The sequence below is a fragment of the Cryptomeria japonica genome, chromosome 3, assembly GCF_030272615.1.
Source record: "Cryptomeria japonica chromosome 3, Sugi_1.0, whole genome shotgun sequence".
NCBI lineage: Eukaryota > Viridiplantae > Streptophyta > Pinopsida > Cupressales > Cupressaceae > Cryptomeria > Cryptomeria japonica.
This window is the reverse complement of record NC_081407.1, coordinates 348,252,015-348,276,714: the sequence shown is the minus strand read 5'-3', so window position 1 is coordinate 348,276,714 and position 24,700 is coordinate 348,252,015. Positions and strand designations below refer to the sequence as shown.

At 34.4% G+C, this 24,700-nt stretch overlaps 1 protein-coding gene across 1 annotated transcript; it reads right to left on the bottom strand.

Moving 5' to 3' along the window:
- Nucleotides 1-18,761: 18,761 nt before the first annotated feature.
- LOC131034786 (putative chloride channel-like protein CLC-g) lies at nucleotides 18,762-24,089 on the bottom strand. Its single transcript, XM_057966370.2, has 7 exons — nucleotides 23,579-24,089; nucleotides 22,786-22,986; nucleotides 22,438-22,615; nucleotides 21,713-21,975; nucleotides 21,136-21,405; nucleotides 19,535-20,663; nucleotides 18,762-19,399 (listed from the first exon to the last, which is right to left on the bottom strand). The coding sequence occupies exons 1-7, from the start codon at nucleotides 23,755-23,757 to the stop codon at nucleotides 19,232-19,234; spliced, it is 2,388 nt and encodes a 795-aa protein (XP_057822353.2). The 5' UTR covers nucleotides 23,758-24,089; the 3' UTR covers nucleotides 18,762-19,231.
- Nucleotides 24,090-24,700: the final 611 nt, after the last annotated feature.

Sequence of the window (24,700 nt, the reverse complement as noted above, 5' to 3'; positions counted from 1 at the left end):
TGTTTACAACATTTATGTAGTATCTCAATTCAAATTTCAAATGATGACATGTTCCAGAATTATGTCTGTCAGTATCTTTTCTCATGCCGGTGTTTTGTGGTATTCTATAATAGAGAATTATGTATCAGTTTGGTTTTGTCAGCTTGTTTTGGCTTGACAGTTTGTAAGAAGTGTATGAGGATTGTGTTGAGGGTTCATGGAATGCCTCTATGTGGTTGGCATGAGTTTGGATGGTCTATTTGGTGTTGCAGTATGTCTGGTGCTTTTTAGGGTAATTTGCATTCATCTAGTCAACAGGGCTCATTCTCTTTCTTGTGCTTTTCTCCTATGGGTTTGTATCAGGATTGGAGTGTGTATTGGGATTGATTTGGGTCCTATTGTGCCTTATGAGGATATGCATTGATTTAATTCTTTTGGAGGGTATGTTTTTGGGTCGACTAGTTATGTGCTACTTGTTTTGCCAACATGTTACCCTATTGCCAACTTTTAATGATGTGTGTCAGCATGTGTGATTTTTTAGTCTCCATTAGATGATGTGTTGTGATGTTTTAGTTCCTCTCAGTCTCCTAGATAAGACCACTTCCAATGCAATTATGTTTTGGTGGCTGACTTGTCGGGATCATTCGTTATCCCCTGTTCTGGTTGACCTAATTAATATTTTATAATTGTGAGGTATATATAGAATATCATTTAATTTGCAAGGGTGTGGCTCAATGTGGATGAAAAGGATATGAAACTAAGGTAGCAGATGTGTGTGTTGAAAGTATTGAAGTTGAATTGGCAAAAGGTTGCTTAAGGTAGTGAGTCAAGAGGAAATTACAGTTAAGGGAAAATGAATTATCTTTGTGTCTTTCCCTAAGGCAATGCATCTTAGCCTAAAATTATTTTGTATCTTGCCCCGGCACCGCTGACCGCAATATTGGTTCCCACTTTTGGACCAGCTTTGACATTTAGATGAACATTTTGAAAAAAATCTTCACTTTCCGACACCTATAACTTTTAAACCATTAAGAATTTAAAGATGATGTAAAATAGTGATTTGTAACACCTTGTCTATAGATTCTAAATATATTTTTTTAAAAAAATTTGAATAAAATATTATTGATTTTTTCATCTCCCTCGAAAAGTATCTTTTTACAGCAAACATCACATTTTAAGAGTGATGTGCATCCCGAAACGCATAACTTTTTTGCTATAAATAATAAAAACTTAATTCTTTTGAATTTTGGTTTGTAACATCAATACCCAGGGCATGTAATTGGTTTGATAGTGATATGTTGAATATTTTTCATTTTATTAAGTTTTGAAGTCTGATTAATTATAATATAAATATAGGTGTATGTTTGAACACATAAATTGTTCTATATATATCAAATTTTTATTTTTTTTATTTTTGTTAGAAAGAAGACATCAATACTTAGGGCATAGATATTTTTCAGATTTTTTTTGAATTAGTTTACTATTTTTCCCAATGCGTTGAACAAAGAAGTTCATGTTCGGTGAAAAATCTACATTCATAAGAAATAAAACAAAAATATATTAATGAAATTAAATATATTAAAAATATACTATTTGGAAAGCTTATAATAAGGACTAAAGACTTAAAAAAACAAAACTTCTAAATGAATTCATTTGACCCCCCAAAAGATAATGTAAAAGTGGTTTTTTATCAACATTATGATAGGTGCGAAGGCGACTCCATTGCAAGTATGATTTAGAAGTAGAGAGGTTCTATCCAAGAAATTTTGATCTAAGAGCCTTTGATCTAACTCTCTTCAATTAATTACTTCAAATGGGGCCTCTTAAAGCTTAAATCATTATATTTTCTAAAAAATGTACGATTTCAGCAAAAATCAGGATGTACCAAAAAGTGGAAACCAGTATTATGAGTTCACATAGTGTGTCTCATCTTGCAGGTTCTTTGTATCTTGCCCTGAGGTAGTGAACCTCATCCGGCAAGTCCATCAGGGAGTAGTGAGCTTCCTTGGTATTGTGCCTAAAACAAACATTGTAATGTATGTTCCTCATAGTGTGAGTTAACTCTCACCATTGTTTTTCCCTTCTTGGGTTTTCCACATAAATCTAGTGTTACCTTGTGCATGTGTGTTCAATGTTTTATATTTCATTACTACTAACCAATTAAGGTGTTTTGAAATTAAAATGGTGCAATAAAGGTTTTAATATTTGATCAAGACTAATTCAACCCCCCCCCCCCCCCCCCTCTCTTAGTATTAGGGTGTGTTTAACAAAAAGAGTTCTTGCTAGACAATAATGGGTATTTGAGGATGTGATAAATTTTAAAGATACACGTGTGATTGTATATTGGTGTAATAAAAAATTATCTATAGGATAAAGTGAGAACTCTACAATTTCATGATCCTTTTGGTTAGTTGAAGAAGAGAACATTCTTATTAGACATAATTGTGAGACAATTAGTGGATCAACAAAATGAACCTCATTTAAGAGTTAAAATTCAGGCACATGGACTATCTAGACAAGGGAGCTTGCATATTTTTTTCAATTTTATATTTCAATTGATTGGAAAGCATGTTAGAATATATAATGGGTTGAATAATGTAAGAAAAAATCATTGTCACCTACACAAACACGTGATCAATATGAAATAACAATTGAACACAATAATCAAGTATTTGCATCAGATGACTATGACCATGTTTCAAACCTTGGAAATGAAGGTAATTTTATTCAATTTATGAATTCATGCACATGTCTAGGTCAAATCATGCATCACACAAGTTATTCAATTAACTGTTTTTACAATCCTGACATGTGTATGTTGTTGATACACCTGAGGAGAATGAAAAGGAAACATAGTATTGGTTAGATCAATGTTGAGATTAAACATAACTTAATTCATCCTTGAGAAGATGATGATGGCTATTAGTATCCAATAGATTTAGTGGAGGTTGTTGGCACTTGGCTACAAAATTATCTAATAAGGAAGAATGGTTTGTCTACATTTGAAGATTGTGAAACACATAAGAATAGTATACACTATTCACATGTGGTTGTTGCAACAATTATAAAACTACTGAGATATAGAGAGAGACTTACGAATAAAGAGTTATGGACACTTTATATGGAAGACCATGAGACAATTATAGATGTATTGCAAAAAAGAGGGGATGCAGATTTGGTACAATGAAATAAGTAAATACAAGTATATATAGTTTATTGTATTTAAACATATGTTTTGGTGATATTGATATGCTTATACACATTTAAATTTTTATTTTTATTTCATTTTGTATCCTTAAGCTATCCTCATAGGACCCCTTAAGCCATTCTCTTAGGTACCCTTAATAGGTCATCTTACCCAGGTCCTTAAATCATCTCCTAATTATATCTAACTAATGTGATCACATGACACATACTTTGAAAGAATGATCAAGATTTTATTCCCTTAATCCATCCTCTTAAGACCCATTAATCCATTCTCTCAAGTCCCCTTAAGCCATCCTCTTACCTACCCCTTAAGTCATTCTCTCAGGTCCTCTTAATTCATCATCTTAGCTAGGTCCTTAAATCATCTTCTAATTATGTCTAACTAATGTGATCACATGACACATAGTTTGATCATATCCAACACATACTTTGAGATAATGATCATTTATCCCCTTAAGCCATCTTCTTAGGACACCTTAGGTCATTCTCTCATGTCCCCTTAAGCCATCATCAAGTGATCTTTTCTATTAAGATATTTTATCTTGTTTTTTAGTTTCAAAAAGAAAAAAGAAAAAATTATTTTAAAAAAATAAAGAATTAGCTTTAAATGATTAATTTTTCATCAGGTGTTTATGTCGTTTCATGAAATTACAAATAATAATTAAAAATTATTAAAATTAATTTAATTTTGTAGAATATAATCTATCTTTTATTATGATCTTCTTTTGAAAAGAATATATTGTAATGTTATCTTCTATTATCAATATTTTTTAATTTATTTTCATTCTTCTTCTTCTTCTGTTAATTTTCATGAACTTAAAATTTTATTGTAATTATTTATGTTTTAATGGAATTACAAATAATAATTAAATATATTAGAATTAATTTAATTTATAATCTTTGTTCTTATTAAAAATTTATTTATTGTACAATATAAATATATATGAAAATTTATTTTTATTTATATATTAAAGTAAATTTTAACTTAAAAACTAAATTAGAAGTTTAGAGTGAGAGAGAAAGAGAAAAAGAGAAACTAAGTTTTGATTACTCGTTCTATGTCAATTTAAAGATAATTTGTGTCCTTGAGGAGTTATGCTTAGGGCAGCATGTCATTTGATTATTACCTCCATCTCCATCTTTCTCCCCTATCTATATCTCCTTACCTATCCTTGTATCTATCTCTCTATCTTTCCCTCTTTCTATCCCTCTCCCTCTCTCTACTTTTATATCTCTTTTTACTTATCTTCAATCCTCTCCCCATTTTTATCACTCTCTCCCCATCTATCTATTTATATATATCTTTTTCCATCTCTATATTTGTCTCCATATCTCTCTCACACATGCATTCCCTATTTCTCTCTCCTTATCTTTATCTCTATATCTCTATCTCTCTTATAAACTCCTCTCCCTTCATCTCTCCTAGTCTCTATATATCTATCTCTACCTCTCTCTATGTATCACTTCCTATATCTTTATCATTCTATCTATCAATCTCCTCCTCTCTCATTGTCTCCCTCTTTCTATATCTATTTCTACCTCACTCTTTTTCTCTATTTCCATCTCTCCCTCTCTCTCACCCCTTCTGTATTTTTTAAGTTATATAATATTTACTCAATCTCTCCTTTTTATCCCTATCTCCACCTCTTTCTATCCCTATCTCACTCTCTACCTCTCTATCCCTCTCTCTATCTCTCCTCATCCCTCCCTCTTTTTATATCTCTCTACTTCTCCTCTCTAACTGATATACACACACTCCAAGTTTATCCCTCTTTATCTTTATCTTTATCTCTCTACCTTTCCCCATCTCTATCTCTCTCCCTCTCTCTATTACTTGTCTCTTTCATCCTCTTTCTCTCTTACTCTTACCCCCTTTATCTCTATCTACATATATATCTCTCCACCTCTCTATCTATATATCATTATCTCCACCTCTCTCTCTCTCTCTCTCTCTCTCTCTCTCTCTCTCTCTCTCTCTCTCTCTCTCTCTCTCTCTCTCTCTCTCTCTCTCTCTCTCTCTCTCTCTCTCTCTCTCTCTCTCTCTCTCTCTCTCTCTCTCTCTCTCTCTCTCTCTCTCTCCATTCCCTCTATCTATCTCTTTATCTCTATGTCTTTGTCTCCCTTTCTCTTCATTTATATATTTATCCCTCTCTTTCTCTTCCAATATATGTTTCTATCTCCCCTATTTATCTCACCCTCTCTCCATATCTATTTCTCTATCTATTTATCTATCTCTCTATCACTCTATCTTTCCATATATATATATATATATATATATATCTTTCTCTCTCTCTTCCTCTATATCTCTATATATCTTTCCTTTCTATCTATCCCCTATCTTTCTATCTTTATCTCTCCCTATATTTTTCTCCATCTTCCTCTCTCACTTTGTTCTTCATCTCTACCTCCATCTTTGTCTCTCCCCCTCTATTTCTAGATGTGTCTCTCTCTATCCATCCATCTCTCTTATATCTCCTTCTCCCTCTTTTTAGACCTGTATATCTATATTTCTTTTCTTTTCTATTACTATCTCACCATATTTCTTCTTTCATCTACAAGGCTCTACCTCTATATAGTTATCTTTATCTCTTTCTACCACTATATATCTCTCTATATATATACATTAAATCCTATCTCTATCTTTATCTTCCTATCTCTCCCTCTTTTTATTTTTTTACCTTCCATCTCTATCTATTTCTCTCTCCTCTATCTGTATCTCTCCATATCTCTCTCATTCTCTCCATCTTTCTCACCTATTTCTCCATTTGCACCTCCATCTACATCTTTATCTATATCTTAATCTTGTTCTCCATCTCTATCTCTTTACCCCTCTATCTCTCCCTCTTTATATCTCAATCTCTACCTCTCTACCTCTCTCCCTCTCACCCTACTACGAACAAAACATGAGGCTATTGGTGATGGAATTTGATTATCCTCTTGATTCAAAGGTTTTATTTTAGTTATGATTTGATCCTTGCAAGTGGATACATAGTTGATTTGAAGCTATCATTTCTCTATTGAGACCTTTGTTGCACAAACATCAATTTTTAAATGGTCTACCAATTGACCTCGTGTACTACACAAATTTCTACAAAAATTATACCTTTTCTTTTCCTAATTGACCTTCCACACCTCTGTCATACCCATTGCACTACCAAGGTGCAATTACTAGTTTAGAATCTTTGAGGTTCATTTATATGTAAATTTATCTTAATGTTTTAACAATAATTAAGAAGATAAGCTATATATATTTAGTTAATTAGGATTAGTTTCTAACATTCTCTTCATTATTAAATTATTTAAATAAATCATATTTACTTAATTAAATTATGTCATCAATTAATTAAATAATCTTTGTAGCATTGTAAATTGTATCCCTATACAATTTTGTGCTCACTTAGGCCTGACTCTAGCATTTTGGCCTTTTGTGCTCTAATTATGCCTGATTCTACTTGCACAAACTTCAAACTGTAATCCTCATTTTCACCTTGTTGTCTGGTTGTTTGTTCAACCCTAATAGGATGGACAAGGGTGTCTCAAGAACCCTTGTCCTTTGACAAAGGCACCTCAAGTGCCCTTGTCCACCCTAAAGGGGCCCAATTTTGGACCCTTCGACGGTTAGAAAATATAGGCAAGAATTATTTTTCCATGGTGGCTTGCTTTCAAAAATGAAACATGTTTCATGAGGCGAGGTATAAAAGCGATCCTTGCCCCCTCATTTGAGACATCCATCTCACATCTCTCCATGTTATCTCAAGTTTCAAATTCAAATTCAAGTGAGCAAGTGAGCAAGTGAGCAAGCATTATCAAGGTAGTGAAAGAGAGGTCAAGTATTCAGATTTCAAGCATCAAGATGCCATCCATGATCAAGATATTATAAAGACGTTTATACAATACAACATGAAGACATCAACCTTTGTATGAAGACTTCAAATCGAGGTTCATCAATGTATAACATTCCAATTTCAGCATTGCTAATCCAAATCTAACCTCTTAGCTTTTTAAAGGGTGCTTTCCATTTCAATTTCAATTCAATTATAGGGTTAATTCCAAACTCAAGGTTTGACCTAGGAAAACTCCTATCAACAACACAATTTTCCTTCTATTGTGTGCATGTGACAAATTCAAAAGACAACTATTACAAATTTAGGAAGATCAAAAAGAGATACACAGATTCAACTTTTGTAGAGGCAAAAGTTAGAGGACAAGATCACCTCGGCAAAATTTTCCAACAATTTTCTGACGAAACTTTAAGAAAACACTTAGAACAACATATTGATCTTGAAAGGATATATGTTTTTTGCATCTGACACTCTAAGGAAAAGGGTGCCCAAGAAAAATTATCTAGCATTTTCAAGTCCAGATTTTAGACACAACTTCCTCTTTGCGTCCTATGTCCATATCTATACTTATGTCTACATATCGGATCTTAGACTATCTAGACATGTTGATTATTTTTAATTTCACATCTTTAGCCCTAGTTCTTGCATTCAATTTATGTCTTTCCATAGCTCATTTTCAACTCTCGGTCCAAGAATTAGTGAATTCACCTTGTGTTCAATTATTTTCCATCAGATTTGAGATTGAGCCAAGTGGATCCATCCTCCTAAATGTAATCATTGGAGATAGGTTTAATTCCTAGTTTGCATGCATAAACTTGTGAACCCTATTTCCTATCCCAACGTATCTTATGCTTTTTATTTTCATTTTCAAATCCTATTCGTATGCATTTTATTCATATTTACAATCATTTTTGAAATTTATCATTTTTATAATTGAATTTTGCTTAATTAATTGGCTAATCAATAATTCTATTTGGAAATTGCATTGTTTAATGACATCTATTGCTTACATTATCAATGTTATGAGATGCATTGTTAGTACAAACCTATTTCATTAGATTTTCCTTCTTTGTGTATGATTTTCATTACCCTCTATCATATATCTAATATCCTAGTGAAAAGAAGTTATAGACTTATGGCTTCCCATAGTTTAAATACTAAGGATATTGAGCCTGGGTTGACTAACCTATTCCATGGGAACTTGGGTGAATCTTCTATTCCTACACAAGACATACCTAATATTATGGATAATCATTTCCCTCATACTTCTCATGATGAGGATGATTCCTTAACTTGAGTAGCTATTAACCAATTGGGGAAGCTTGACCATGAGTTGGATAGGCTTCAATAATGGATGGGTCAAGAACACTCAAATAGTGAGGCAATCCACTTGATTGAATTCTTAAGAAGAATGATTCAAAGTGATGAACATGGTGTGGAAGTGTAGTGAAGCATTGCTCATATTGTTGACTCTAATGTTATGCCAATGAAAAGTTGTGTCAAAGTGCTTAATCAGTCTAATCCTCAAATCAAGTTGACAATTTTATTCCTATGTCTACATATTTTCCTAATGTACCTACCTATACATCTTCCATCATGGATACATCTAAACAAAATGTTAATTCTACGCATGTTAGTGATGGGGGAAATCCTATCAATCAACAATCCTACATACCTCCTTCCGCTAGCCCTCAATTTGTTTCCCAACCATCTCCTATGCCCACATATCATAATGTTCTACATTCCTATTCTCAAGCTCCACCTACTTATCATAACATTTTACCTCCATCACAATCCAATATGTCCAACTCCAACTCATTTGTCGAAGCCACTATAAAAAATTTAGCTCAAAGTGTCTTATCCTTACAATAACAATTGGATTTTTTGACTCATCTGAATTTAATGTCCCTATAATAGATAACACTAGCTCACTTTTCGATGGCATTATTCATAATCTTGTCCCACAATACATGGAGGTTCCCCATTTCGAGTTATACAATAGAAAACATGATCCCCAAAATTATGTGAAAACATTTCAAACATTGTGTAGTGAATTCTCTCATGACAATAGACTCGTGGAAAAACTATTCACCCATACATTAAGAGATAAATCTTTGCAAATGTTTTGTTATTTTCCTCCTCAATCAATTCATTCTTTTTATCAATTTTCTAATGCTTTTATGCAAAATTTTCAAAACAATATTGGTGCTAAGATTACTTTAACTAATTTGATGCATTGTAAACAAGCAGTTGAAGAAAAAGTGATCAATTTCATGGGTAGATATAAACATTTGCATTCACAAATTGCTTATCTTGTGCCCGATGGTGATTTTTAAAAAAATTTCATAAATAATTTGCAAAAGGATATTAGAGATAAGCTAATGTTTTGTGATTTTACATCTTTCACACATTTATGTACGATGCTTTATAGTTATCAGCTTCAACAAAGGCAATTTGAATCCTCTTCATCAATGGCTCTAGATGATAAGAAGGAAGATACTCAGCATCAATCCTTTCAAAAGTTCCAAAAATAAAACAATTTTTTATATCAAGATCAATAATAATTCTTTCAATCATATTGATATACAAGTGGCAGCTACAACTTCAGGTGTAGCCCCTTTATCATCAATCTTTGCATGTCCTAATTTTAGTCCTATTTAAGAATCATTGCATAGTATCATGCTTAAGTTAATTAATGCTAATGTGATGAATATTCCTCCCATCAAACCCATAGATACCTCCAATATTTTGGCAGTTTTCTTTGATCATAAAGCCTTTTGCCAATAACTTCACGAACCTAGCCATGATACTAAAAAGTGATAAATTGAAACATGTGATCCAACATCTTATTGATTCCATTACTATAACTATGGATGGTGCAAATTATAAAGGAAATAAATCCATAGCACCTCCTAATCAAAACTTTCAATTTTTTACCAATCCTTTGCCTTCTCGTCCTACCAATCTCATTGAGCCTAAATGTTCAAAAACTATAGTTCCTACTAGGATGTGTGTAGAGGCCAACAATGTTGTGAACCTTGTTGAGAAATATAAACCTAAGCGTAAACCTTGTATTACCTAACTCAGGAGAGATTATTGATGCACCTAATGGACCATTATACATTGCTGTAAAAATTAAAGAAAGCTCTCATCAGAGGTGCTCATTGATCCAATATGTATGGTTAATTTTATTACTGAAGAACGTCTTTATACTCAACAATTTTATTGAGATACTTATGAAAAATCCGATGTTATGATTAATCTATGTGATGGTTTCACTTGCCCTACTATAAGTTCCATCACTCTTCCCATTGAGGTTGGTACTAAGTGCTTAAATGTTACCTTTTCTATTATCCCTACCTCCAACCAATTTGTGTAAAGTTGGGGCATCCTTGGCTCAATTCCATGAAAGCTATCCCTTCTACCATCCATAAAATTTTTAAGTTCTCTCATAATGGGTGTATTATCACAATTAATCATAGCCTTTATCATCCCTTACCAAGACGTGGAAATTTCACCTTTGAATGTTTTTGGCCTCAAAAACCTGAACCTTTGCAACCTTGTAAAGATATCATTTTCTTATCTTATCAAAAATTAAAAAATGAAAGGATATCATCCTTGAGTAAACTTAAGGATCCTAGACCCATGGGTACTCCTCCTGCTCATCCTAGACCTGGAGTTCTTCCTACTCCTCATATTGCTCCTATCTATGTTGCGGTCCTATCTCCTAATGTATTTATAGAGGAAAGCACCCAACATCCTGTATCTCTCAACCCAATGATTTTTCTTCAGTTCCTCCTACAAAGGAAGAAAAGAATTCTATGTTAATTGATCCCCAACCTTCACAAGTTTAGATTTGAACCAAGAGAAATTATAGTGCAAGATATTGTCCATGAAGATGTCATGCCAAGGCTCATGAGCTTTCTTCCAAACCATTTCCTCCCCTAAGATGTCAACTATTAACTCAATCCCATTTGCCAAACCTTTGCCTAGCCTAAGGAAGTTCATCTTAATCAACCATGTCAAAAGTTAAAATTGTTTAGGAAAAATGATGATTCATATCCAATGCACATTAAAGATCCTATTATGATTAATTTGGATGATGATGTTGATTTCAATAATTTTGTTGATGTTAACAATATGGAATAGTAATGATTCTGATGATATGTATGAAATTATTGAGAAAATCATGAGCTATCTTCAAGATTTTCACAAGAATTAATCCTAGCTCCTAGTGAGAAATAAAGTGACTCATCATTAGATCATGGTCCTTGTTTGGAACTAGCATTAGCTCCATCTATCGTGCTTGTGACATTCTTCTATTTGTATCTCAGTTATTTTATATGTCACATTCATGTTATGTCGTAAATGTGCTATTGTTGTAACTATGTTTTTGTATTGTCTACTTGGGGATGATGCAAAGCATTGAGATCTCTCTTTTTGGTCTCTACTATGTTGGCCCAAAAAGACTGTTCTTATTCATCGTATGTGATCTTCTTCCATTGTGCTTGTAGTTCCACTACCTTTGGGGAATGAGATCAATTCATTGCAATTATACTTGATATACATGATTTATCAAATGTGCATACTGAACCCAATTAGTGGATACCTTATGTTCTTTTTTTGTCTTGTGCTCCATTTCCCTTGATTTTTCCTTGCTTTGGGGCATATCACTGTGGCAACGTGCTTGTCTTTTGGATGCATGTATGCTACCTTAAAGCAATTTCTCTCGATAAGGTGTGTGCAATTGCTTCAATGTGCGGGCATACACTCCACTCTTTAAATTACACTTTGTACATACACCACGAGGTTTGGTTTGTATACTTTGATCATACACCATGACATGTTTCAAATTATGTTGCAAATGGAACCTTTTGTATTGTAACCTTCGCATCAATTTCTTAATTGAAAATTTTCTTTCTCAACATGACTCATAGTAATCATAAGCCTTACTAGGCCAATATAGTCATGCTCTCTCTCCTCTCTTCATGTGTTGCTCCTTTTATCTTGATATTATATTGATAAGATCCTAAGTCCTTGGGAGCTTGGTGTGTCTTGTCTCTTTAATATCTTGATGAAAGTTTTCAATGCTATTTTGTACTTTACTGAGAGTATGAGCATAGGTTCATACTCCCACTAAAGTGAGGGCTAAATGTAACATCGTAAATTATATTACTATACAATTTTGTACTCAATTAGGCCTCACTCAAGTATTCTGGCCTTTTGTGCTCTGATTATGCCTAATTTTGCTCACACAAACTTTAAATTGCAATACTTATTTTCACCTTGTTGTCTGATTATTTGTTCAACCCTTATAAGCTAAACAAGGGATCCCTAAGTGGCCTTGTCCATCCTAAAGGGGCCCAATTTTGGACCCTTCAATGATTAAAAAATGTAGGTAAGAATTCCATTTTTGTGTCGGACTACTTTAAAAATTCAAACATGTTACTTGAGCTAAGGTATAAAAGAAAGCCTTACCCTCTCATTGAGACATCCATCTTACATCTCTCCACGTTATCTCTCAAATTTGAATTCAAATTCAAGTGTGCAAGTGATCAAGCATTATCAAGACAGTGGAGGATAGGTCAACTGTTCAAATTTCAAGCATTCAAGATGGCATCCATGGTCAAGATATTATGAAGACATTTCTACAATCCTACATGAAGACATCAAACTTTGTATGAATACTTCAAAACAAGGCTCATCAAGGTATAACATTCCAATTTCAGAATTGTAACTCCAAATCTAACCTCTAACCTTTTTAAGGCATGTTTTCTATTTATATTTCAATTCAATTATAGGGTTAGTTCCAAACTCAGGGTTTGACCTAGGCAAACCCCTATCAACAACACAATTTTCCTTCTACTGTGTGTGGGTGACAAATTCAAAAGACAAAAGTTGCAGATTCGAGAAGAGTGGGCAAAAACACACAGATTCAACTTTTGTAGAGGAAAAAATTGGAGGACAAGGTTTCCCTAAGCGAATTTGTCGAACACTTTTTTGACGAAACTTCAAGGAAACACTCAAAACAACATCTTGATCCCAAAAGGACATTTGTTGTTCGCATCTAACACTGTGAGGACAAGGGCACCCCAAGCGAAATTGTCCTACATTTGCAAGTTTGGATTTCAAACACATGTTCCTCTTTACTTCCTCGACTTTCTAGATCCGTACTTATGTCTACATATCGGATCTGAGACTATCTATACTTGGTGATTATTGTCAATTTCACATCTTTAGCCCTAGATCTTGCATTAAATTATAGATCATTTTCAACTCCCAATCCATGGAGTACTAAATTCACCTTGTTCTCAGTCATTTTCAATTAGAGTTGAGATTGAACCAAGTGAATCCATCCTCCTTTTAAATGCAATCAGTGAAGATAGGTTTAATTCCTAGTTTGCATACATAAATTTGTGAACCCTAATTCCCAACATTGAAGTCTCATTATATGATTAATTAATCTAAAGTTTCAAATCCTAATCAAATCCTCACTAATAAGGAAAATCATGTCTCAATCATTATTTAAAATCAATCAAAATCTACCTCATCATCCACTAACCCTCAAAAGATATATATGTTCATTGAAATAATCATTCCCACCAATATTCAACATTTGTACCTCGACCATCTATTCATCAAGTCAATCTCAATCATCGATCCTTTTAACCTTTCTCTGATTCATCTCATTTGATCTTAGCCATCCATTTGTCTTTGATTCCAACCATCCATCTTTTTAGCTTGCTCTAAAAACTTCTAGCATTGTCCTAATTCATCTCACTCAATCCAATTCATCCATTATAATAAATTCTCAACTCTCCATTCTATCATCCACATATTTGTAAAACAACCCCCATCCTTAACCAAAAAGAAGAGAATTTGTAGATGGCATTGGAATGACAAATGATTGTGCACACCACTTGAGCAACCACATTAATAAGCAAATCTATTCAACAAGAAGGTATAGCATTTGGTTTCTTTGGGTATTTGTTCTATTTGATGTCATATTGACTCTATATGAGATATTTTTAGGTATAGAATTTAGATTCTTTTATTTGCATTAGTTTTTTGTTATTTAATTCCAAATCTAGGGTTACAATAAGAGAGTTGATTTGATGGATAGAGAAGTGGTATTTACTATTAATATTTATGTCAGTGATGTTAAGGTGGATGGTTTGTTTGATTCATGAACATAGGATAACTTCATTGCATAAAGCTTAGTAAAAAAACTTGGTTTGAAGAAATATAAATAATGTAAACCTCATGATTTGGGATGGATGAAGGAAGGTAATCGAATTCATGTTGTTAGGTAGTATAATTTGAAGTTTGTTGTTGGTAATTTTGTAGATAAGGTGATGTAAATAATTGTTCCTACAGACATTTGTGAAGTTGTTTTTGGTAGTTCTTATTTATATGGAAAAAAAATAGTCGTGTTAGAAAGAACAATTACCAAGTCATCAAGAATGGTGAATCTTTCATGTTTTATGATTTTTGTTGTAAGAAATATTCTTCTAAGATCTAGATCTTCATAGGAACATGATTTGAAAAACTTGTTTGTTTCCATTAGAGAAAATTAATGGTGAGGATGTAACTCATTATTCAAGCTAATTTCCATAGTATCATTTAGAACACATGGAGAAATAAATGCACTAAGTTTTTGTTTCTTTTTTAAATTTGGTGCAAGGTGGGATGGCATGTGCCATTAGTTGAGGAATTCTTCTACCCCATCTATTGAATCTCTAAGATTTTGGGGACCAAAAGTGTGATCTAAAAATCGATATGATTTTGTGTTCATTGTTACATTTCAAGACAAATGATAACTTATGTTAAAAAAATGTTTAGGATGGCATGGGACACCCATATAGGCTTTAGTGTGTGAAAATATCCATAATAAAGTATTATACATGTTTTGACAAGATTTACAATTTGTACAAGTAACAAAAGTGTAATCTTTGTAATGAATTTATCAAATATTATGGTGATCTCTCATCTAATAATGAATGCTCCAAATATTACAACAAATGTGGAATTGTCCATGGAAAAAGAAACAAATTTATTATTTGCAGCCACTTGAGGCTAGTGATCCATATTTATGACCTTTTTACTTCACCTTCTTTCATGATGGTCGTTTCAATTGCCAAATGACAAGGGAGTCTATCTATACCATGTTCATGGTTGAATTTGATAGGCTTGAGTCTTAAACTCATTACTATTGTCACAAAGAGGTCAAATAATCTCATTTAGAGAGTTGCCATTGAACTTGGAAATACCATTTAAGTGTTGTTGAGTGTTCTTATGACAATCTTGTAGACACCTAAATTTGATTGATTTAATTAATTGAATTTTACTATCTTGAATGCCTTTAATTAAATAATTACGCATTATTTCATTAGTTGGTGTTCCCTCTTTCTAGCTAATTAATTTTATTAATTACGCTATAGTCTTCTTTTAATTAATTATTTGACAATCGTAAATCATTTAATTAATTAAATCCACCTCCTTCTATTAAATAAATCAAATGCATAATTTGACTATTTAATTCATTTTGTCATTTCCTTCTAATTCTCTCATAGAATTAATTAATTATATTTCCCCCACATGTCTCCTAACTCTATCCCTCATTTAACCCTTCCTTTAAACCTAACCCACGTAGCTAACCATAGGTTTTAGTCAACCTTATCCTCTTTCCCTCCTCATATGTGTGCACATTCCAAAATATCTTAAATATCTTATATTTGAAAAAATATCTTGATATTTGGAAATATCTTCATATTTGGAAATGAGTCCCCTTTTAATTAATTATTTGACAATCATAAATCATTTAATTAATTAAATTCAACTCCTTTAAATAAATCAAATGCATAATTTGACTATTTAATTCATCTTTTGTCCCTTTCCTCCTTTTTCTCATTATGGAATTAATTAATTAAATTAATTCTATTTTCCCACATGTCTCCTAACTCTATCCCTCATCTAACCCTTCCTCTAAACCTAACCCACCTAGCTAACCATAGGTTTTAGTCAACCTTATCATCTTTCCCTCCCCATATGTATGCACATTCCTAAATATCTTAAATTTCCTTAAATTTGGAGAAATGTCCTAATTATCTTGATATTTGGAAATATCTTCATATTTGGAATGGAAATATCTTAAATTTCCTAATATTTGGAGAAATATCCTAATTATCTTGATATTTGGAATATCTCCATATTTGGAATAGAAATATCTTCAATTTCCTAATATTTGGGACATTTTCTAAAATTTGGGGAAATATCCTAATTATCTTGATATTTGGAAATATTTTCATATTTGGAATGAAACCTTCTTATTTGGGTGTCTCTCTCCCAAATAGGCATATGTCATCAAGGACACTTGTCATTTTTTTCTATGACATTTGCCCTTCTCAAGGACACCTGTCATTTCCATCCATGACACTTGCCCTTCTCAAAAACAAGAGTCTCATTTTCATGCCTCTTCTCTTAGCTTGGCCTATTTAATCCCTTCATTTTCCTTCACAATCCATCCACTTTCATGCTATCATACCGTTATAATGCCAATTTAATTACTCACATCCATACACTTTGCATCCAATTTAGCTTAATTTTTTGTATATCCAACCATCATGAAGCACATTCAAGCACCCTTGGAAGCATAATCGAGCACACATCCAATCAAAAGACCATCAAATCAAGGGTTATTGGTTTGCATTTTAATTGACTGCTTTTTATTTAATCTAATTTTCCTTCTAAAGTGTGCTTTGCTTAGATTGTTAACTTAGTATTTCAGTCATTTTATTTGCACACATTTTCACTCACACAAGTCAAAATGTTAAATATCAATCATAAGCTATTTTTAAGCTCTATGTGAGTGTGACTTAATTTTTAATTTATTTTTTCACAAACAAATTTGTTAGTTACTATTTATAATTAAAAATACATAGGTGTGATTCAATTTTTAGGAATTCTTATCCACAAGGGACTTCTATGGGGTATCTTAGTCTCTTTTTATAGTGTTTAACTCTATAATTTGTTCATACAAGTTAAATTTCTTTTAATTTACAATTAATTAATTTTAGCTCTTATTTTCTAAGACTAATATTTATAATTTGGTGACCACGTGTGGAATTTCCATCTAAATTCATAAATCTTGATTTTAGACATACATTTTCATATGGGTGAACATTAATTGCATAAACATAAATCCAAAACACAACATAGTACAATAGAATTACACATTCTAAGATATTCAAACCAACAAAACATTAATTTTCAAAATATCAATTTTGGATATCTTCAACATCATTTTTATTTACTCATTAATAATCCAACTAATTACTTCAGTTTTCATATTAATTTAATAACAATTCCAACTCGTCATCTGAATCAAGTTTTTGGATCCTTATAATTTGCTTAATCATCCTACAATATTTTATGCCATAGTCTATCTAAGACATGCATGGGATATAGGAATTTGTTCAGGTTCATCAATCATGGTGTGTCTAACAGAAGCCAATGCGGACCAGTCCTAAACATGAAGTGTCCCTACGAAATAATTGTCGCCCTCACTGTTGGATTTTCTCCTCCCATGCGAATCCCGTGAGGTGTTCCACTAACTCTCTTTAGTTTCTTTATTCGACACGTCTCTCAGAACAATTTTGGTGAGACCCCACTCAAATTACTGGCGTTTCAACAGAAAGCGATTGAGAATGACAACGACAGGAATATTCAGAATAATCGAGGCTCCACTCAAATTAATGTCGCCAACTGAACAATACTGAGAGAAGAGTTCAGGTGGGAAGAATCCTATAACTTTCAGCGCTATTGGGTTCTCTTAGGTCGCACTCAATCAACCCAATTGGATTCTGTTACTTCAGGTTAGCTAAAGCTTTCTATTTATAAAAGAAAACAAAAGTATAATTTATAATCAAATGAACCATTTCATCACTGTGCTTTCTCAGAAGACAATTCTGTGGTTCTGGCATTTTTTTAAAGAGTTTCCTCAGTTGTTTCAGAGAGGACAAGCGGAACTAGGAGCAGTTAACCTTAAACTAGAGTTGCTCAATATAAACCTGTCAGATTCCTGCACAGACGCCCAGTATCAATGTGTACTTAATTATATGCCTTTCTTATGTTTTGTTTACTGTGAATTTTAGGGTTTTTGTTTTAAGATTTTTGAATGTACCCCTTCAGATGGTACTAGGACTGCTGTTTACAGCATACCTGCAAAAATCACAGCCAGCTTTGGCCACATTCTTTATTCAAATTTCTGAAATAAAAACACAGACCCAGATTTCGAATTCAAATATGTAGGTTTTTTCCCTAGTTACAGATTTTTCTGTATACCAAAATGCATGTATAGTGAAATTTAAAGCACTAAATCACCACAGAACAGTGGCAACAAGGAGGAGATTTCAGAATGGGGATGTAGTCCAAACAACAATGTAACCAATTCCCTTAGAGTGACTACCAAACAGATAGATGATAGCAAAAGGGCCAAATTGACGCTTTTATAGTAGACAGATAGCCAGAGCAGAAATGGAAACTCGTTTTATATTTTATTATGTTTACATGGTTTAAAAACCTTGGTCAATTTCAGTATATACACAACAATTCCTTTTATTATCCACAACCTGTAAGGATTTTGGACATTATTCAGTAAAGTAGACTCAATCTTATGTGGAAATTATACATTGTGTCTTTACTATATCATAAACATGTTTAAAATCAAGAATAGAAATGGAATGATTTAAGTAAATTTACTCTCTTGAATTATTAGGCATAAAAAAAAGGCCTAATTTCAATATTTTTGAGACAAGCGATGAAACTTGAAATTTGCGCATCCACTCTAAGCTACATTTGATACAAAAGCCTGATGATAAGGTGATCACAACGGTGAGAACACTACTGTTTCCTTGAACTTCACTCATATACTCCAGGAGTTGATAATGACAGAAATGAAGAACATGTAAGGTACCCCAAATATGGAAAAGAGGTGAGACTGTCCTAACAGAGCAATGCCCTAATTTCTCCCTAAGTTATATGATCCCACAAAGATAATAATTAATGATCTATAAAAAATATTTAACTGCTCGAGACTATAATGGATATTGCATCTTGTCAAGAATGGTCCCAAGCAACTCATGCACGAAAGAATGTAATCCTAAGGCAAATTTATCATATCCTCTTGCACATTCAATGACATATCAAAGGTCTATGTTTTGAGCTGAAGGAGGCCTTCTAGTCACGCTAGTCAACAGGGATGGCCGCAGGCGTAATCTTTTCCATTTGCTCTCTTTTAAATGTGGATGCAGTCCAAGAACATGCTCTGGCATAAAGTCATGGCGTGTTAATACGCCAACAATTGGAGATCTCTGCAATGCAATGCCAAAAGAAGAAATACAATATAAGACTCTGAAAGTGCTTTTTATTGAGAAGCAGCAAAGAAAGTACAAAAAAAGACAAATCACCCTAAGCAGAACAAACTGGATATAAAAGAATCTGCTTACATCGGACGTCTTAGGAAGCACACAAAGGTGGCGCAAGCCTAACTGACGAAAAAGAACAAGTGCCTTTGCCAATGACATGGTTTCCACTACTGTGTATGGAGATGCATTTGTAAATGGATGCAGATCAACATACATATCCATTTCCTCTGCACTCAAAACTATTTCCTCAACATTGAAACCTTTTCCTGAACCAGGTTTTGCAAAGTCCACAGAAGTAAATAGTTGACCTAGATCTCCATTACATAATGTCCTTGATGGAAGAAACTCCTTCCTCCTCAGCAATACAAGCAAATGTGAACGCAATACTAAACCACATAAAACAGGTGCCTCTGAGAATGGGGGTTCATCAATTACTGGGAATCCATTGTGCTTGGTGTTCTTCAAAACCTGCAAAATATTTCCTACCCTTTCTATTCCAGAAAATGTCACTAAAGGACCTGTGACAACATCACCAGCTGACAAATGCCTCATATATGGTTCTGCGTGTGCTTCAAGGTATGGAAATCCCTTCATGTGAACAATTTGGTCATAGACACCACCGTTAAAAGCATCAGCAACTGTCTTTGATATAAGCAAAACCAGCATGACAAGAGGAAGCATCAGTAAATTGTTTGTTAACTCCAAAAGGATGATACACAATGAAACTGTCATCCTCATTGAACCACCAAGAAAGGAAGCCGCACCAAGCACAGCAAAAAGACCCTGGTCAAGATTTGATGATGGTCCCATCAGCATGCCAGTAAATCTGCCATAAGTGGCACCTGTCAAGATCACTGGTATAAAGAGACCAGCAGGAACTGAAATTCCATACGTGAATAGTGCAAGTATATACATGGCACCAAAGAACATTAGCACTGAGGAGTGCCGGAAAATATTCGGATTCCCTGTACTGAAGAGGTTCCGAATTGCATCATCATTTGTATTGAAAATCAAGCTTGCTAGATCATTGTAATAGCCATCTGGACACTGGAACTGCTTATAATTCCCTGATCTCTTTGTTGTGGGGCATTGTTCCACTATTCCTTTTGGGCATGGTGTGCATTCTGCAAGCCACGGTAGTCCGAAGCAGCAAGAAGATGTAACGATAGAGACAGTGCATGCAAGTAGCAATTTGAAAAAAGGTCCCTTCCTGAAGCAGAAAAACACAAGGCAAGGTAAAAAAAGCCATGAGTACCACACAAAAATCACAGAATTGTATGCTCTGCATTGGAAAACTACAGAATGACAATATTTTCAGAGATTCAAAATGTCAAGAATGAAAAGAAAAAATATATAGTTTTGCACATAAACAAAGGGAACACAGAGGAAGGTAAGCATTGCTTTGCATGCAACTATAGCCTAACTTATCCATACAATGTACACCAAATGCAGTTTCAAGATAAGTTGATAACTCAATAGAAGATCAAACTAGAAACCACAAGCAGGTGACAGCATGATAAAGGACACACATTTAGAGCAAGAAAACATTGCAGCAAAAAAAGGAAGTGACCAATCAAAAATTTGAAGACATGGACTTGCTTTATTCATATTCAACCCAAAGATTTTATTGGAAATCATATCATCCAGATTGACTAAAATAAAATAATGTGTGAATCACATACTCATTCACAAGGCTATAAACTCTCAAGATCTTGTCCAGAAGGTAATTAAAAAGGCTACCAAGGAATCCCCCAACAACTCCAAGGATTACCACAGGCACAAGATCCACAGCATGGTAAGAAATTTTAACTGAACTGACATCAAACATTATAAGGCCACCCTGTCCAAAGAGGCCACACTTTCCAGTGTCACAAAAATCTTTGAGTGCCCGTAGGACCACTGCAACCACTGCTGTTGTGAAAAATGTTCTCCAAAGAAGAGCACTCCGCCACCTGAATGAAGGAAATCCGTTAGAGCCTTTACCAACACAAATTCATTAGAATATCAATCCTGTTAACTCCTTGACAATAACAAGATTATCCAAATTTAAATTACGGTCTGATCCAAATCTTATCAAATATAGTAACAGATAATAATCGATACATATAATCAACTCTGTGAGGAGTACATGCAAAATGTCCAATAACTTCACTACTTGCAATTGTCCTCATCAAGTGTCTGTCTCTCTGTGACTTGAATTTAATCAGGGCAAGTGCAAATTATCCCAATCAAAATCTTAAACCAAACAGATACACATACCATGATGATACTTCTTCAAGGGCAAACAAAACACCACCCACAGGGGCACGAAATGCAGCAGCAACTCCTGCAGCAGATCCACATGTGATCAGATCACGCCTATCTCTGTCATTTTTGAAATACCTCAGCCATCTCCATGTTAAATGGTACCGTTTGGAGCCACCCTGTCCCAGAAGTGATGCTATGCATGCTCCAGTATGTACTAGAGGCCCTTCCTTACCCACATATAAGGAACCGGCCACTGCACCAATGCTACCCAAGATCTGCAGATAAAGTGAAACCCAGTTAAAAATCTCTCCCAAATGCTAAAATAGATGAGTTCAATCCAATGCACCAAGGAACAGTGGTGGTTTCAAGGAAGGGAACATTTCAAGCTAATATAACCCTTTTTCATTGATATGTACATCAAAAAATATCATGATTTATGCTACTCAAGTCATTAAGTTCTCAGTGACTATAACAAAGACAATTGATAGAATTAAATGACATAGCATTATCAACTTGAGAAAGGGACTCTTGGTCACATAGAACTTCAAACAACAACCAGGTAATTGTTTTAGGGTTGTGAAGAAGCTCTTAGTTGAATCCATAGGGGTGGAAAATTCAGTCTTGTAGTACCCTCTTTCAATGAATTACAACAAATTTGATTAGCCTACTAAATCTCTGTAGTAGGGGGTACGAATCCATTTCTTGGTTCACATAGACTTATATTTTGTCATGTATACCTTCACAATTAGTGTGGTTGGAGAAAGAATTCCTGGAGCATCAATCCCGTTTAAATAGGCTTTAACTTCAGGTATACCAGATCCAGCAGCTGCTGGAGCAATGTAAGCACAAACCACTGCTGCGAATGCAACTAGAACAAGATTAGAACCTGCAAATACTCCAAATGCAACAGCATACCTGCACTAAAACATTGCATCTCTGTGACTTCCTGTACGATTAAAAGCAGTCACACTGTAAAGAACCGTGCATAATACAGACGGCAGAAAAAAAGTAGAAATCAATGAAAGATTCATTGAGCATAGCAAGGGAATAATCGATCCAAACGGCAAGCATAAAGAGATTTCTACCTTTCAGCTATCATGAAATTGTTGGTTATTACCAACTTCTCCCCAGCAATGTTCTCCACTGCAAGATTAATGATGAAACCCACCAGTCCAGTTGAAAGGCCTATCAAAAACGCTAAAGTCCATTTCAGAACTATATACTGAAATATTTGGATTCGTGTCCGGCCACGCCAATCATGCTTGAAGAGATCATTTTCGATAATCCTGTGTAATAAAAGGAAACCACCTTAAACTGCTGCAGCATTTAGCATGCTAGATGTTGAGATTAGGAAATTAGAAGCCAAATACAAATCACACGGGGTTTTTCTTTTGGAATAGTCCAACTGATAAAGTGCTCTTCTATCAATGGCCTCAAGTGCGTGTTGCATAGCCCTCCACAACATTGTAGTGGTGTATACAACAACTGGTCTAAGATAAGCTGTAGGCATTCAGTTTAAACCCATGGATTTCATTTCTTTGGTCTACTTTCAAGTTCTAATAATCTAAATTAAGAAGAAAATGTATATCAAATCATACTGGATGTACTATGATGTTCAAAGTTGATCCAGGAGCAGAGAGAGAGAGAGAGAGAGAGGAGACTGGGTGGATTAGGGGAACAGGAGGAGCTGCAGGGGCAGGGAGATGATTAGTCTCAGAACTGGGTGGCAACAAAACCATTACTTGATTTGCAAGGAGCTTTTGTTCAAACCACCCAGATCTTATTCGATTCTGTTTATGTTCCACATCATGAACATGGGTATGGGCAAGATTGAAGAAAGAAGAAGAAGAAGAAATGAAAGAGCACAAAGAAACATACTCATAATCCAAGCTCTCAATAGGACAAATATTGGATCCCACGATGGCAAGCTGTGATGTTGTGTTTGTGGACATAGATCGGCTCAGCCTCAGCCTTTGCCTCTTTTTATCCTTCTCCTTGGCTAGTAGAGCTTCCCTCAAATCAGCATCACTGATACCATCCTTGCCTTCTCCGTCCATGGCACTGGCCGATCCTCCTCTTCCCACAGTTTTTCAGCTTCCCTTAGCAGGGGAGGAGAAGAGACGAAGTAGGCAATTGCTCCATGAATAGAAAAAGGCAGATCTATCTTTACTGACTAGATGCTGCCAGCACACAGCAAGCAATCAGAGTTCTACTTCGACTCGGGTCTAGAAGATTTGTAGAATTTGGGCATTCACCAGATTGGTAAAAAATCTAGTTTTATGCCAAACTAAATCGAACAATAAAAGCAGGGCAAACAAAAGATGGCCCACCCTTGGAAGACACCACACCCCCTTCATCGGCTTCGCCTGCTCTATTGGGCACTGTTCTTGGACCGTTCTTATCGAAAACGAATGTTTTTTGTTGGGTGAGGTAAATATATGCATCTGCTATTAGCTTCAAATCAAACGACATATAAAACAAAGCCAACCGCATCTTCCAATGAGGAAAACAATAACAACCAAAGTGCTACAAATGCATTTGTTATTAAAATATATAAATATAATAAAAGTCTTGAAATGATGAAGGTATCCATTAATCTCTTCCAACAAGTAAGAATGTTCCTTAGATTCAATGGATGATTCACCCTAGCGATTCCTAGTGTGCTAGTTAGTCATGCTATTATCATTAAGATTTTTCTCTAGGTCTCGTTATCTAAGTTGGTCACTAATTGTCAATAGGCCCTTGGTCTACTAGTGAAGTTGAAAGGCTCTAAATGAGCCCACCGGGGATCAAGTTTTGTTGAGTGCAAGGCTCTGACATCATAAGGGATGAGGTCGGGATCGTGCCCCGGACGAATTTGGCGGAATGGATACCCCTCAGTCCTTGACTCTTAGCTGAAGAGGTTTAGCCTATTGGCTTGTGCCCTCGTATTGAGTGGCTAAAACTACTTCGTGCAGGCCCTCGTTGGGTTGGCGGCTCACGGGCTTCATGTCCTTGTTG